Source organism: Anarrhichthys ocellatus, unplaced genomic scaffold (assembly GCF_004355925.1).
Source record: "Anarrhichthys ocellatus isolate YVR2014 unplaced genomic scaffold, GSC_Weel_1.0 scaffold1, whole genome shotgun sequence".
Lineage (NCBI taxonomy): Eukaryota > Metazoa > Chordata > Actinopteri > Perciformes > Anarhichadidae > Anarrhichthys > Anarrhichthys ocellatus.
Window position 1 is genome coordinate 11,018,937 of NW_022280031.1, and position 15,702 is coordinate 11,034,638.

The 15,702-nt window shown below is 41.5% G+C and overlaps 2 protein-coding genes across 3 annotated transcripts; both read right to left on the reverse strand.

Annotated features, from left to right (window-relative positions):
- Window positions 1-455: 455 nt before the first annotated feature.
- On the reverse strand, window positions 456-8,264 carry LOC116384825 (rac GTPase-activating protein 1-like). Of its 2 annotated transcripts, none has more exons than XM_031849793.1 (17): window positions 8,096-8,264; window positions 7,595-7,698; window positions 6,853-7,055; window positions 6,293-6,447; window positions 5,938-6,007; window positions 5,756-5,809; window positions 5,499-5,576; window positions 5,154-5,268; window positions 4,847-4,995; window positions 4,575-4,739; window positions 4,403-4,498; window positions 4,030-4,228; window positions 3,802-3,907; window positions 3,435-3,567; window positions 3,238-3,346; window positions 2,888-2,996; window positions 456-2,004 (listed from the first exon to the last, which is right to left on the reverse strand). In XM_031849793.1, exons 2-17 carry the CDS (start codon window positions 7,677-7,679, stop codon window positions 1,929-1,931), a joined length of 1,902 nt encoding a protein of 633 aa, XP_031705653.1. In that variant the 5' UTR covers window positions 7,680-7,698; window positions 8,096-8,264; the 3' UTR covers window positions 456-1,928. The 2 variants fall into 2 exon arrangements, with proteins under 2 accessions (XP_031705653.1, XP_031705660.1); XM_031849800.1 differs by having other exon boundaries at window positions 7,595-7,701.
- A 1,701-nt stretch (window positions 8,265-9,965) lies between these two features.
- Window positions 9,966-14,727, reverse strand: LOC116386587 (major intrinsically disordered Notch2-binding receptor 1-like). The gene is made up of 3 exons (XM_031852947.1): window positions 12,736-14,727; window positions 12,104-12,322; window positions 9,966-11,764 (listed from the first exon to the last, which is right to left on the reverse strand). Exons 1-3 carry the CDS (start codon window positions 14,725-14,727, stop codon window positions 11,570-11,572), a joined length of 2,406 nt encoding a protein of 801 aa, XP_031708807.1. The 3' UTR covers window positions 9,966-11,569.
- Window positions 14,728-15,702: the final 975 nt, after the last annotated feature.

Sequence of the window (15,702 nt, forward strand, 5' to 3'; positions counted from 1 at the left end):
GCAATACAAAATGTATGTCAATGGGTTCAGCCTGGCTTAGCACTCTCCAAAGTAACTGTTAATGGAATAACTATACAATGTATAAATGGTCCCCACTTTAATTCATAATAATGTTGGACCTCATCGCCTGCCCACTCAGCCCAATAGATTATTGAAATAGCTGTAATGACTATTGGAACAATGAGCCAAATTACATTATCATTCAGTGCCACATCAGCCGTGCTTTGCTCCTTCACTGAAGATCTTGAATAACAACGGCCGACATCCAATTTCCACCAGAAAGATGAAGACGAGGAGGTTTCAGGCCGCGTGAAGTAGACATTAATAACACACTTATTGTTAATACGGTAACAATAATCCATTTCCAGGTGTAAGAGGGGTTTTTAGGTTCAATTACTGGTAACAAAAGCCACACATCATACGTGTATGCCTCACATGATTTCAGCAGGGGTCCTCACCCCACATGCCCAGCTCATGCATGAACAACACCCACCAAGACAAAAGAATTAGCCTTTGATGTTTTATTTTTAGCTCAACAATTGACTTTTGTGTGATCTTATTGGAGCAAAGACAAAGAAATGAAGGTTAACATTCAATCCAATCTTTGGTAACTACATCATTAGACAATAGATCCATATAATGAAATAAATGTACAACAATGTAAAAAAGCAGTGTAGTTATACTTGAGTCCCACAATCTCCGGCGATGCACATTTTCTTTTTAAACCGCCAAACAAAACATGGTTAGATTTGCTTTAATGACTAAATACTGATAATCAGCTGTTGTCAACATAAATATTTCTCCTCTAAATAACTAATACTCGTATCAGTAATGTCATCATCGCGCTAAAACTTGGAGCTTCTAAAAGCATGGCAGCAGAGAGAAAATGTCCTCAGAGGAAAAGGCACTTCTTGTGCATTGCTGGAGATGTAACTGTTATAATAAAATCTGTTTTATTCCTAGATTAAAGAAGCTCCAGGTTGTATTTTGTGACGACCACACAGAAAGCGTCTCAGACCTCTGGCTTGTGATGGAGATACATCTTCGCTGAACTGTCCTACATCGCAGCAATAACTTAGTGTTTCCAATGATCTGTTGATTGTAATGAGTGTCAGTAATACTCACTGGTTGTGTGCAGAACATGCAGTAGATTATCTTCATTAGTTATGGCTTGCCTATCAAAAGTGGTGCAACAGCAGCCTCTAGTGGCGTGCACTCCCAGGTAGACTCCCCATTGTTACATAGACGGTGCAAAAGGCAATATTGTTCCCATTCAGTATCAGGGTTTACATTGCAGGATTGTTGGTGTATAAATTGACATGATTCATATACATCATAGCGCACAATCAACAAATATAAAACAAAATGTTAAAACAAAATAAATGTGTCAGTTTCAGGACAATGATAAGGCAACCAATGCCAAGAGACAAAGAGACACTGGCCAATAATACAATTTCTTTCCTCTTTGTCAAATGCAGATGTGTATTTCACGCGTGGTCGAGCACCCCTGTCGCTGTGGTTACAACCACAGGTTCAAAGACAGACCAACACCTGTGGATGCAGAGCTTTTGAACACAAAGCAGAGCATATGATCCTTAAATAATTTTTGGATGGTTGCATGGTCAAAGCCTTCAAACCGCTTACAATCATACAGACGTCGCCACAGTTTTGGTCAATAATAAATCATTAGTAATCAAAGATATAAAAACAAACACTCAAGCAGTAATCTTTTCAAAGAAATCAGGTTAGAATGTCTTGTATAAAATTTTTTTTTTTAAAAACTCGGTAATAAAATTGTTACATGCTAAAATTGCACAGTAGTTTTCTCACACGATTATGTGTTACGAATATATCTTCAGTTATTGCAGTAAGCAACCCAGAAATACAATATGGGTGAATATTGAAGAGGAATATTTTCTCCTTCACCATTACTTCAGCTGTGGAGAGGCGAAGAAGTTTCCCTGGCGGTGAGAGGCGGCTGATGCTTTGCTCTTGCTCCCAAATCTAAGGATAGGGGTGTCGGGGGGGGGGGGGGGGGGGGTAAAAACAGGAATCCAATCTTTATATGTGGACAACTCGGTTTGCTTCATTTGACTGTTGATCATTGACTTAGCTCAACGCTTGAAATGTATGAGGAGCATTGATTGTGTATGTGACACGATGCTCAAATCTGCAAAACGTTGAAGCTGTATCAGAGTTGGATCTTGACCGAGGCTTCTGAACTGCTCTTCTAATAAGAGCCCAATGTTCAACCTGCATTTCCCCATGCAGAGTTAACGTTTGGGAGATTCTTTTACATTAAACCAGACCCCTGATATCTACTGTGCAGCTGTTTACACGAGACATTGGTGTATGCCTCAGCCAGGTGCACCTGCACCCGCTTAAAAGACTAAACGCCAGCAAACAAGGATTTACGCTGAATGTTTTGTTTGATAAAATTTGGCATTGATAAAAAAATAAATCTTGGATCACACGAGTCAGAAACAACCCTACTACTACCCTACACCACTGGATTCTAATGCTGAGGCACCGATAACCTATCCAACTGAGGAGTGTGTGCCTGTGTAACAAGCAGAGGAGTGAACCAGCCAATGGACCCTTTTAAACAGCAGGAAAATACTGCACCATTGACTTTAGACCTGATTTGTTTGTTGGTCAATGCTGAACCGCTTTCTGCTGCCTCAAGATAGCAACGCCCCAGTAATGCACCCGACCCCGCCTCATTCTGAGACCAACACGGCCATGGGTGCATGTACATTTGCTACTTCTACAATGAGGGCGCTGGGCGGGAAGATTACAACTGCATGGCTCTGAAACTAGCAATGCTATTTTCACTGCGCTGGATGCGAGGTAGAGCCCTGTTTGTGTGAGGTATGAGTGAGCTTACATCGTGGTGCTGGAGAGGGTCTGCTTCATGCGCTGAGACAGCGAGCTGGAGGAGGGTGTTTTGGCCATCATCTGGTGCTCTGGAGTGGTCAGTGGTCCCAATATGCTCACTACAGATACATTAGAGAAAAACACAAACAGTTGTTTATTTCAACTTAAGATGCTGAGTGAGCATTGAGCCAGTTTTAATCCTTAAAAAGGTGAAAAGGTTGGTGTTGATCTTTTATCTGTCATTTCATGTGCACTATTTACAAACCGGTCTTTAAAATAAAGTAGAACACATTGTCTCACTCTTAAATTATTAATTTTTAAGAAACTTTTACTCTTGGTAATCCCTTTCCAGTGATTCACCTTTGAAGTCTGGAGTTTCGGTGTGGTGAGCATTGTCCATGCCGGTATTATCTGGATAAGCAAACTGGCCCCAGTAGTTTGCTGGAATACTAAGCATGCGCTCTACAACCTAGAAAGAGAAAAAAAATGAACAGAAACACTGATGTTGACGTAAACAAAAGCACACACATCCATTTGTGTATCGTCATTCACTTTACCCGTGGTTGTCGGTTTGTGTCATGCAGGATGGTCATAGGGTCTGGGTCGGGAACAGCATGACCCACAAGAGTAGGGCCAAACACCCGGGCCAGGTTGTTCACATCCATCTTGGTATCCACACATTCAGAGACCCTGGAAGGAGGACAAGGGCAGAACATTTCAGTGTGAACTAAAGAGATGTAGGAGGTTGCAACAAGCTTGCTCACCCGTGACTAAAACCGTACACGTTTTGGATAAAAGTCCTTCAGGCTTACAAGTAGTTGCTACTGCGATCTAATGGGTGGAAGGCAGTGCCAAACAGATGGGAGTAAAAACAGGATAAAACAAAAGGGCTTCATAGAGCTACTGAAATATAACGACAATTACTTTTGCAGATGGATCATAAGGCAGGCCAGAGTGTCTCGGTTGGGTGGAGGCAGCTCACTGATGGTCTGATACAGCATGGCGAGACTGTTGCCATCATCCTGGATTTCTACAAAAACAACAACATTAAAACCAGTCATTTAATAGCTCTTTAATTCAACTAATGTAAATGCTTGTTCTTGAAAGAATAATGTTGCGTAAACAGACTGTTTCTAAGTCCTAAAGACTCACCAGCTGCTTCCATGAAAACCTTGTTGAGGTGGAAGGTCAGCAGTGGCTCTGGGAGGTTTCTGAGGAAGTCTTTGAGGACACCTGCAATGACGTTAATGTCATCCACTTTGTGGAGTGGCGGCAGAGTCTTTCCTCTAATCAGCTTCTCCTTCAGCTCTTTCACCATGCGCTCTTGGCCAGAGACTCTGTACAGGCCAACCTGGGGCGAAGAGAAAGATAAACAGCTCTCATTGTCTGACTGCTTGTCATACCGCACCGCTGAATGAGATAACCAATTACAAAGTACTATGTATTGTAACTGCCCAGGGGGAACGGCTCAGAGCATAACGTGAAGGTGACAAGTAAACAAGGACTTCAATAAAGTCTGTCTCACCTCATGTAGGCCTCTGTGTTCAATCTCCTTAATACAGTAGATAACCATCGCTGGGATCTTTGGGGAGGTGGCTGGAGCAAAGTCAGCCAAGGTGCTCTGCACACAAATTACATAGAATTAATCTAAACATTATCGTAATACAAATTAATGTTTAAACATGCCATGTATGTACCTCTGCGGTCATGATGGGAGTGCCAACGGCTGGCGGATTGCAGGGCAGGGGACAGTAGTCACGACACTCTGGATGGCTCACAACCTTACAATCCTGGCACCGAAGGTACATCTTGCCAAACTTTGTTCTTCTTCCACATGGTACGCAGAACTCAGACTTGATCACCTTATTTAGAGAAGGAACGCAGTGCCCAAGGTGAGTGGTGGTACTTCAAGAATGGTGAACAAGCCGTTAGTGTGGATGCAGACAAAACAATAGGTAGACAGTCTTACTGTTTTGGGGGTGAACTGGTGCTTCTTTCCTCCTCCATTAGGTCTGGGGGTTCGGAGCTGGGCTGGTAAAGTGGAGACTGGTATGCTTGGAGCCTCACTTGCGGTCTCAGATTGGTCAGTAGTGGTAGTATCACCCCATGCTGGAGCAACTGTAGGCACAATCACATGTTGGTAACATCACCAAACCAGTGAAGAAAGTCAAAAAATGATTCGAGCATATATTGGTTTTATAGTCTATTAATTTTGTTGTTTTTGTTCGAAAGGTCCCGTAAAGAGAAACCATACAGAAGATCTAGAAGATTCTCACCGCTCTTTCTGCTGCGCGTCCAGTAAGGAACAGCTTCAATGGTGGAGACGGCCTCGACAGCACCACCGTTCATCGGGACAGTGATGGTGGTCTTTGTCACTATAGACTCATTCATCTGAATCATATATTTAAAAAAAATATATTAATTGCTTTTTTCAACCAAACTGACATCTGAGTTGCTTTGGAAAAAACAATAGTGAGGTTTACTTTCACTCGATAGACATTTAAGTTGTCTTCCATTTAAATAAAAAGAGACTTAATCACCCAAAGCTGTTTCACAGACTTTTTTTTTTTCAAGTGTTAGTGTTCTATAGTACATTTAGCTTTAGAGGAGGTCAGCATTACCCTTTCTGTTGTTCGTCCAGTGGAGCGAGGTTTCTTCATTGCCAGTGGAGGAACCTCAGAGAGTTTTCTGGAGGAACGCTGCAGATTAAAATGTACAGTAACTTTCAAAAACACGTTTTATGGATTGGCCGCTGAAGACTGTACACCAAATAGCAGGACAAAGTTGTGCTGATGTGTAGTAAAACAGCATGAATCAAAACCACTGACTGCCTTTACACCTAGGAGGCAGTCTTTCAAAATACATGATAAAAACTCACTCGTTTCTGGCGTTTCCGCAGTCGCACAGTCTTCATCGCGGCGGAATCCCAGTCCTGCAGGTTAAGAGGACACACAAACCATAGCACTTAATGAACTTAACTAAATGAATGCGGTTGTATCTGAAATCAGAAGTTCTCATAAAATATACAGTGACACGTTTAAGAAAATAGTTCAAAAATACCAGAGAGTCGTCCGTTTGGTCATAGCTGATGTCTGACATCAAAGAAGCTGATTCATCAATGATAGTTAACCTGTAAAATAGATTCATGTCAGCACTTAATCTTCCTGTCGGAAGTGGAAGGCTCGTCGGAATACAACACAATACTCTGGTGAGTTATACAAGGCTTTAATATAAGAATTCATATTTTACATATGGCGGACAGTGCATTCACTAACTTCACAAAGTGAACCAATAAAGTTCCCGTATTATACGTGAAAGTTCAAACAAGGATGGGAGGATGTGGTTCGATGAACACCTGAATCATCATTGTTGTCTTATCAGTAGCTGTTTCACAACCACAGGAGGAGGATCTGACCTTCGACTGGAGTTGAGGTTGCTCTTAGCAGCCTGTGCTGTCTGTGAGTGAGCACTGAGGAAGGCCAGGGCGGAGCGCTGCTCCTCACTCAGGTAGACACTGTTACCGTTGTTCTCCGATATCAGCAGCTCCCGGATCAGCTGGAGCTGACGTTCCTGTTACAACCACAAACCAGACAATGGAGTAGAAGCGACGCTGGATGTTTGTGGGGATCACATACAGGTGCTATTTGGATTATTCTGGTGTGCTGTGCTTAGTCCATCTTGTGAAGGACTAAGCATGGGTAGAATATTGTCTCAAAAAGATATAAAATAGTACCCTTCAAAAGTAATACATACATAACTTATTTAAAATGACCAACGTCTTGCGACTGACATGGATCTTTATCGGGTTTGTTGTCAGCAGACTGCATTTTATATGTTTTTGAGACCATACTCCACCCATGCAATGAGTCCCTCGCAAGATGAAATTAATTTCTATATTTTCCTTTTTCTAACTTCCTATATATTCCAATAGCAACCACACAGATGTACAAGACTCCTAACTAGTGTTGTACCAACCAGCTTCTCATGAACTGCCTCCGCCTTCTGCCGCCGGCGGATCTCCACATCCACCTGGTTGCGGGCATGCTTTAGCTTGACCTCCAAGGCTCCTCTCTCGGTCTCTGCTTTTGTCAGCACTTCTTTACAGGAAACCAGCTCCTCACCTGCTAGCATCCACTTCTTACGGCACTCCTCAAAGTTAACTGCCATCTGGAGGAACTCTGTAAATAGACAATAGAAGAGGAGATTGTTGTATTGCTACTGTGCAATAATATACATTTTTTTCTGTGGTGGTTATGTGTGATAAGCCTCCAAAATGCAATTGCAGTGGCAATGATGTAAATTACCTGAAGAGAGAGGACAAAAGGACAGTAAAGTGAACAAATGAGTGACAGTGCTTTCCTGTTAGTTACAATGGAAATGAATTGCATTATCTGGACTATTGAAATGGAAATTTTTAACTCCACCCCAATAGCTATTTCAACCCCCATTTGTGACATGTGGTGCACCAACAATTCCCACAGCAAGTCTGTAGTCCTGGCTCTGCTAACCTTTAGTTGCAAAGGCTCTATACTTTCCTGAATTTGCACCAACTAACTGTATGGGATAAAAAATAATGCACCCAATATCACTGCTACTAACGTTAGCACAATGCCATAGCAGACAAGCTTAACTACACCAACGTTACACAAGTACTTAAGCTCTGACAGCCTTCTAAAGGAGGTGGCAAATACCAAAACCAAGTGTGGAAATAACTTACGTGGTTCAATGCCCTCATTCAGACCGTCCACCTGGGCTCTCAGACTCTGGAACTGGTTGTGCAAGTTCACCACAGACGACTCCATCGTGTGTTACTGCATGCAGCTACTTACATTAGTAGGGAGAGATGGGAGAGTTTAATAATAATGCCAGTAAATGTTACCCTACTTATTGGCCCGTTGAATTAGCCAGTTAGTGGTACTGACACTACATTTCATGTCGGTAGGTTAACCATGAAATAAAAAAAATGCTTACATTAGCTATAGTGCTGAAGAAAAACAACGTTAACGTATCTTCATGACAGCTCCTTGTGTTCGCCATGACTGTTTGCGAAACAACTCAAGCTTGTTAGCCAAGTTAATGTTACGATAGGTTTAACGTTAACGTTACTGCACCTAAAATGACGCTATCGGCATGCTAACAGTAACGTTAGCAAGTTTGTGTTGACTTAACGCTAGCTAACTATCGTTCCGTTGGTCCAAAGAAATAACAAAACACTTACCTGTGCAATGTTTTTCCGATGATAGTGTGGCTGACATGTAACGTAATAACGTCCAATGTTTAAAGCAAAGGTTATGTGGTTGGTTCCCACACCAACAACAGCAGAGCCACACCTATTTGATAAAGTTTTCACATTCTTGCTCAAAGTTTAAAATCAGCGCCGGTTTTCTTCTTCGTGGGCTGTTTGGCGGAAGTTGTAGCGCTCTATCGCCCCCATACAATCAGAGTTGTAACTGCAGGGGGTTGTGGCGATTAGTGTCCTCTGGTTCCTAAAACAGGAATCCAATCATCCCCTGGAGTCAATTCGCTAGAATGTCATAACGTGATGTATGTGTAATATCAAAAAGAATATATATTATATGAGTCATAGAAATACTTCTTAAAAAGCATTATTATCTGAAATTTTGCTGTACTATATGAACATAAATTAAATACAACATTTTAAAAATGTATATATTACAGAGTCAATATGTAGGTCTATTTAGAAAATATGTAGGTTATCTATCAATATTATGCCATCATACAACTTTCATTTCAATTTGACCCATTGGTTTTGTTAACATAATACAAATAAATAAATAAATAAATAGGAATTGATCTTTCTATTTTCCAGTTCATTATCAATTCATGAACTAGAGTATTTTTTAAATCAAACATTGATTTAGTTATCAAAGTAGATTTTTTCTTTATTAATCTGTCTTTCAATTGTTCAATTAATTATGAATGACTGAACCGCTATAACTATTTTAAGAATTCTGATGTCCTCCTGTCCTCCATACATTAGAGGAAGACATCAGGGAGATACATAATACATGACATTGTTTATAATGACCCAGTGTAGCTCTTTATTTACTGCATAGAAAGACAACAACCATTTCAGGATCTCTGAAAAAATCGGTGTTAAAGTTAGCTGTGCTTGGAGTTACTCTGTAGGTTTTTAAACATTTAATGAGGGTATCTCTCTCACACACACACACACACACACACACACACACACACACACACACATACACACAAAATCAATTGCAAACAACTTACATGTGTGCTTCCATAACACATTAGAATTTAAAAAAATAGACTATAACTGATGTGTGTGTGCTTGTGTTTTTAAAATGCATTGGCAGGCGGATTTAGCGTCACACTTGTCCACAGAACATTGTGAGTGCGTGTGTGTTGTAAATATCGTATGTCCATTAGAGGTGATTTGGGATAATGGGATCTGTCAGTCAATATGCAGTCTCTGTCTTAGTCAATTATTTATTTCTATATGTACATTTCCTCCAGTCACAGATCATTTAACTGACTGAATTCTCTCTTTACATCAATCACCCTTCCTAAACTGAGTGGACTATTACTACTTTCTGCATTAATCTGTATTCTGGCATCAAGAGCAACGCCAAGAGGAAAAAAGGGAAATAATTAATTTTGCAAAACAGAGCAGTTGCTCTTAAATGTATGTTTATAACATAGTGCAAACGTATTATTTATCAGATCGAACATATTGTAAAAGGTATGTTACCACTTTGCCGAGTTTCTTCAGACAGGCAACAAAGGTCAACGTAACATTTTCTTTAATTCACAAGCAGTTTTTAAGACAGAGTGTTTACCTGAATAATGAGTTCACAGATTTATAGATGTCTGTCTAGAAGGTGCATGAATAATAGGCTACAGCAAGGTCCAAATTTCACAAGTGCATCTGAGGAATGAAAAAAGTATCACCAGGCTCTTATGCAACGAAGTTTCAGAGGAAGCACCGGCAGCTCGTGCTGAGTAAGGCTTAGGCCTCCTCAGTGGCACCATTGGAAGGGTAATGGATCCACAAACAGCCTCATGGGGAACACTTGGCAGATATACATCTACTTAGGAGGATGCGTGCTAGCAGAACACATCATCTATACATCCTTTGCATAGCTGTGCACACAAAGCAAAGCAAAGTGTAAGGGTCTGGATACAGGTAAAGAAAACAAGCATTTTAATGCACGTTAGTTTCTGTCCACTTTGGTGTATCAAGGGAAAAAGTGCTTATCTATTGTTCAACAGAAACAAAATCATCCATATCTAAGAAAGTAGAACATCAACACCTAGAAAACATGATACAATCCAATACATTTGCCCTTTTTATTATTGAGATAGTGTCGGTGTTGAATTTCACTATTTGATGACAGATAGAATTGTAATAGATTACACGTACAGTATTGTGAAGTGTGCCTCTTATTGTGACCACTCTATAATGCACATTGTATTGCATTACAGCCTTACATTACAAACTCTGCAAATGTAGTTTTTTACAGTGGACATATTAGGTTGAATTTAATCATATTTTAAAAGTGTGCATGATTTTGTGTCAACCCCCCCACAGTCTGGCACCAAGAGTCGATTTTAATATAATGTCTACCGAGTTAACAGGATGCTTTTTACAAAATGGAATGTCACACAACTAGCAAGACTATTTTCATCAACTGTTAAAAGGACGCCAGAATAATCTGTTGGTGCTAAGTGAGCCTGCAGGTATGTGGAAGAGCTCTGGCCAAGTGAGTATAGTGATAGGATAATGTGCATAGGTGCACTTCAAACATCCCATCAATTGAATTACAAGTGGAATCTCCCACTCAGAGAGTGTTTACTGGAAAAGGCTCCCTCTTTCCTTCACTGCTTCAACAACAACACATTTTTTTTACCTTCCGGGTTTTGAAACCTGAAACTTGGTAAACACTCCAACGCAAACACATCCATGAGTGGATTAAGTAGGAGGAACTTTATAAAAATATTATTTTGAATTGACTTAAACTTGTTTGAGCACTATATTTTGTTGTGTAAGGAAAGGACAAGAGTATTCAACCTAAAAGAAAGCAGAAACGCTCCTGTCGAGAGAATCCATTACTATTTATGAACAGAGGATGTAAAACTCTTATGTAGTGATGAAACTCTTTTCTTACATAGAAGGGGAATAAGCCCTGAGGTGGCAAAAAAGTCAGGCAGTGCTCAAGGCTGAAGCAGATTCACAATGCATTTGTAAAAGTGTTGTTACTCAGAAAGAGCAGGCAAAATGAGACGAAAAAGAAACTGACAATTTGCATTGGCTCAGTATTACTAGTTTTAACATATCCTCTCAGAGATATTTGACAATTATGTAAAACATTCATACTTAAATGCTTCCTTTTGCAGCCATCTGAAATGATTAAGAACAAAAATCATTTAAGGGGGAAAAAATGTAACATGGGAGATTATTTACAATGTGTTGTGACTGCACAAGGGAGTAAGCTACAGTAAGATACAGTTCGAATCTTCCTGTTTTTCCGAAGTCATAAATAATGGTGCTGCATGCAGAGAACTCTAAGGAGTTACTGAATGTTAACTGATCGCCAATCCAGCTTTATAGTCTTAGTGTCAGTCAGCAACTTATCTCCATGAGAATGGCGTGCAAGCTCCTATACAGCACATATCTGGCAGGCAACAATGTGGGCTGTAAAGGTCTTCATGTCCTTATGGTGCAAATGGGAATGACAATGATGAGAATAATAACCACTGCAGACGCAATGAGTGCAAGCAGCTTGCAGACCTTGGCCCGGCGGAGGTCAGCCTCTTTACGCCTGAGTAGAGCATCATAGCCTGGAGTGTAAATGTCATCCATCCAGAACTCCATGTTGTTGGGATTCAGAGACTCCTGGGTCTGAGTAACATGATGCCATTTAAAGATTATTAGAGCAGTTATACACTCACATAGATTAAATACAAATCCTAATCTAAGATGTTAAAGGAAATTGGTCTTTCCTGCTATGAATCGTTAATTTGCGATGTGCTATCACATGACAATAATTGTATTTTACTAACCCCACTTTTCTTGAACTTGGATGATATAAAAAAAATGAATCTATCAATTAGGAAAACATATCACATTTACTCATTTATAGACTAAAACCAACGACTTTATAGAAAAGATATGCTGGGAAACATAATTGGATTCAATGTTTTTAACTAATGTAGCCCTTTCAAAGTCAACAAATCTTACCTGTAAATCCAAAGGGGAGATTCGTGCCTCTCTGTGGTCTACAGTCCATATGGGCCTTCCCCTCCCCTCAGACAGTCTGGGGTCCAGGATCTTCCCAGAGTTAAGCCCACCAGTCAGACTGCTGTCTTTGTGGCGGAACAGGGACGAGTTAAACACTTGTTCCACCAGGCTGGAGGACTTTTTGGAGATTAGGTTAGTCGTGCTGTCAGACTGATCTGCCTATAAGGAAAATGGGCCAAACACAGATTTTATATAGACTGTATTATACAAAAATGTATTTGATTCTTTCTGCACTATTTTGTGTCTTTTATGTCATTCTCACTTTTTATTGGGATTTTCACTGCCAACAACTGCTTCTTTGTAATTGTTTTGCATATAACAGTAAACAACTTAAGTGTTCATTGTAAAGGTTTAAATTTTTGTCAACTGACCACTAAATCACAGTCTACACAGCAGACCACAAGCTTCAGGCCAAACATATTTTGTGGTCGCACGTTATACGCATGGTGTGAGGATTTGTACTTTTGCCTTCAAAATGGATTACTGTTGCTGACACTCATCTCTCATCTAACAGTTATTTCTTCATATATCATTGTAAATAGAATACACTGTGCACAGTAAAATTAGTCTACCTTTTCATGTGAAGATTTGCCACCTTTACTTTTGGAGAATGACACTTTCCAGTCTCTTGCAGAATTAGAAACATTCAGCTGTTTCGAATCAGACAGATTTTTCTCTTCAAGCTGGGTTTTGGAGGCACGACGAGATGATGCATCCTTCTTCCCTTCTTTCCCCCCCTTTGAATCAGCCTGACCGTTAATGCTTTCTGGTTGCTCCACGGAAGTATTCCACCGGTTCCAGTCCAGACTACTAGTGCTGGTCCCTGGAAACAGATGCTCAGACACAGACAGAGGCTGAGGCTCTGATGACTCAGAAGGGGTTATAGGGTGGCTCATGAAAGAGGAGACACCGCTGAGAGGCTCCAGCCATCGCCCACCGGTGCCTTGTCCATCAACGCTGATAGGCTGCTGGATCTTTTCATCCAGCCGCTGCAGAGCAGACAGTACCTGGGAAATCTCAGCCTTTACATCATTCAGTGAATCCAGTTGTCTTTCTATCTGGCTCATACGGAGCAGCAGCTTACAGACGCCGGCCTTGAGCCCATCATCACTGCTTTCCAGAGAGTGGAAAAGCCTTTGGAGTTGACCTAGGCGGCCACGTCTGGCCTCGTGGCTGTCCTGGTTAATGGCCCCTGATCCATCGCTGGGGTGCAAGACTCCCGTGGAACCACACATGCTTATGTCATCTAAGAAACGAAAGATGGCACTGATGTCATCCTCACCAATGTCAGGGTCGTCTAATGAGGTCATGAAGGAGAAGCGGTCAGCGTGGACAAGGCTACGGAGGCACCGGGTGTCTGGTGGGTCTGTCTGGGTTCCTTGAGCTTTGACTCCATTGCCTCCACTATCCCCAATCTCGCCTCCTATGGACCCCCCCAATCTGCTGATAGCAGGGGTTGATCGTCTTGGAAATTGCCCCCCTTGTGATTCCATCCCCATTCCAATGCTGCCCAGGCCTATCCGGTCCTCTAGACTGTGACTCTTGTTGCTCCAGATGGGCCTCTTGGTCCTCGGAGGTTGAAGGTGCCGGGGGGACCACTCTGGGACTGGCCGCGGCCCGAAGTAAGTTGAGTCCTGTAGATCATTAAGGCTCTCGTGTTTAGCCCTCTGCTCTGGCTCTGGCGATTGGTTGACTGCTGCTGGTGATGGGTAAGGATTCGGGATGGTTTCAAAGCTGTGATTGTCGAAGCCTTTTTGAACCTTGTTAGGACTGGGAGACTCACTGTTAACAGTCAACTGGGGTATTAGAGGTGGCTGGTTATGAAAGTCCTTCTTAAAGATGTTTCTCTTCTGGTCGACAGACGATCCCTGTTCATCTTCAAACACCTCCATGGGCACAGAATCTCCACTAGACTCACTGTCCGTCTCCAAAGGCAGGTAGATATTCTTCATGACCTCGTTGGGGATTTGGCCACTAGGGTACAAAAGTGTGGTGTGAGGCAAGTCGAAAGAGACAGCCCTCGCCCTGATTGGAGGGGAGGACACAAGTGAGATGGGATCGGGGGGAAGACTTGCTCGCTTGTGGGCAGAGTAATTAGATCTCGGAAACAGAAAGTGCTGATCGATAGGCCAGCCACTGGAGTCAGAGTGGGCTCGGGCTCTTTCTCGACCAGAACTGTTTAGTTGGTGTATTCCAGGCAGACTGGGGCAAGGGGATTGGTCGATGGGGAGGACCATCTGCGCTCTGATTGGTTGGCTGTCATCAGGGGAGCCACCCGTCATCTGAATAAGATTGAAGATAGTTACAATGTCAGCAGCGACGCCTATGGGTGAAAGCCCCTGGCCTCTTGTGGAAACACGATCTCTGAAGAGAGTAGCTGGGAAACAGGGGTCCTGGCTGGCAGCAGCAAACAGCAGACTCCTGAGCTCGATAAGGTGCTCCAGGTCAAAGCGGGTGCTGACCATACGACAAAGATCCTGGAAGGTCAGCCATTGGCGCATATTGGCCAGTTCCTCCAGGATCCCCAGAAGGACCTCAGGGTATTCCTGCTGCAGGTTAGCCATGGCTGCTCACCTGAGAGAGAAAACTAGGCAGTTAGTGATGCCAAGGAAAAACAAGTCAATATAACAACACAGAAAAAAGATAAGTGCATGTAAATCTGTAAAAATATCTTTTCTTTATGAAAGTATAATAGCTTAACAATAATATATGTTTTAGTATCATATACATGTCAATAAGAATAAAAAAGCAAGGGATATTGTTATGTGTTGAATATTTGTTGTATTTTTATGTGAAAATATATAGTTCTATTATAGATTTTTACCCATGCTCTCATTATATAGCATGTTAATAATAGAGATAAAATGCTGCACACGTTTTGAATAAAAAACGAATTGTCAGTTCTATTTTTGTATTAGTTTCACTTAGGTCCAACATCAATAGTGTTTCAGATCTGATACCGTTTCATAGGATGCATATAATTATGTAATTGGTCGAAATTAGAATTAGATAAGACATTTTCAGCTCGGATGGAAAAAGCCCTTTGAGTGGGGAATTTGGAAAGTGACCTTATTTTTGGAACCTAAAATAACAGATCATCTGACCTGATGATGCTGTCACACTGCGCACAGCTTTACCTCACTGGACATTTCTCATCTTCTCATTTCTATTAACCACCTCGGGGCAGACTGGGCACTTTACTGAACACGTGCTAGATGTGTGTCGATGAATATACCGACATGCATTCAGTAAATTTATTCCAGCCACCTATTAAAACGGTCTGAAGACGAGGACAGGACTGGACATATTCTTGGAGAAGGAGCAACAATATTTACTGCAAGTCGATCCCCTTTTGAGTATCATCAGCTGGGACAACGCCAATGACATGTCAGTGTTGCAAATGCAATCTGGGTTAACATCTTACCAAAGGTGTGAAGGTGAAGGTGAGCCAATGAGTATTTCCACTTACCTGAATCTGATGAAAGATAAAGTCAGTCCTGCGTCCATGAAAAATGACTAATAAAATCCAGTTTTATGTC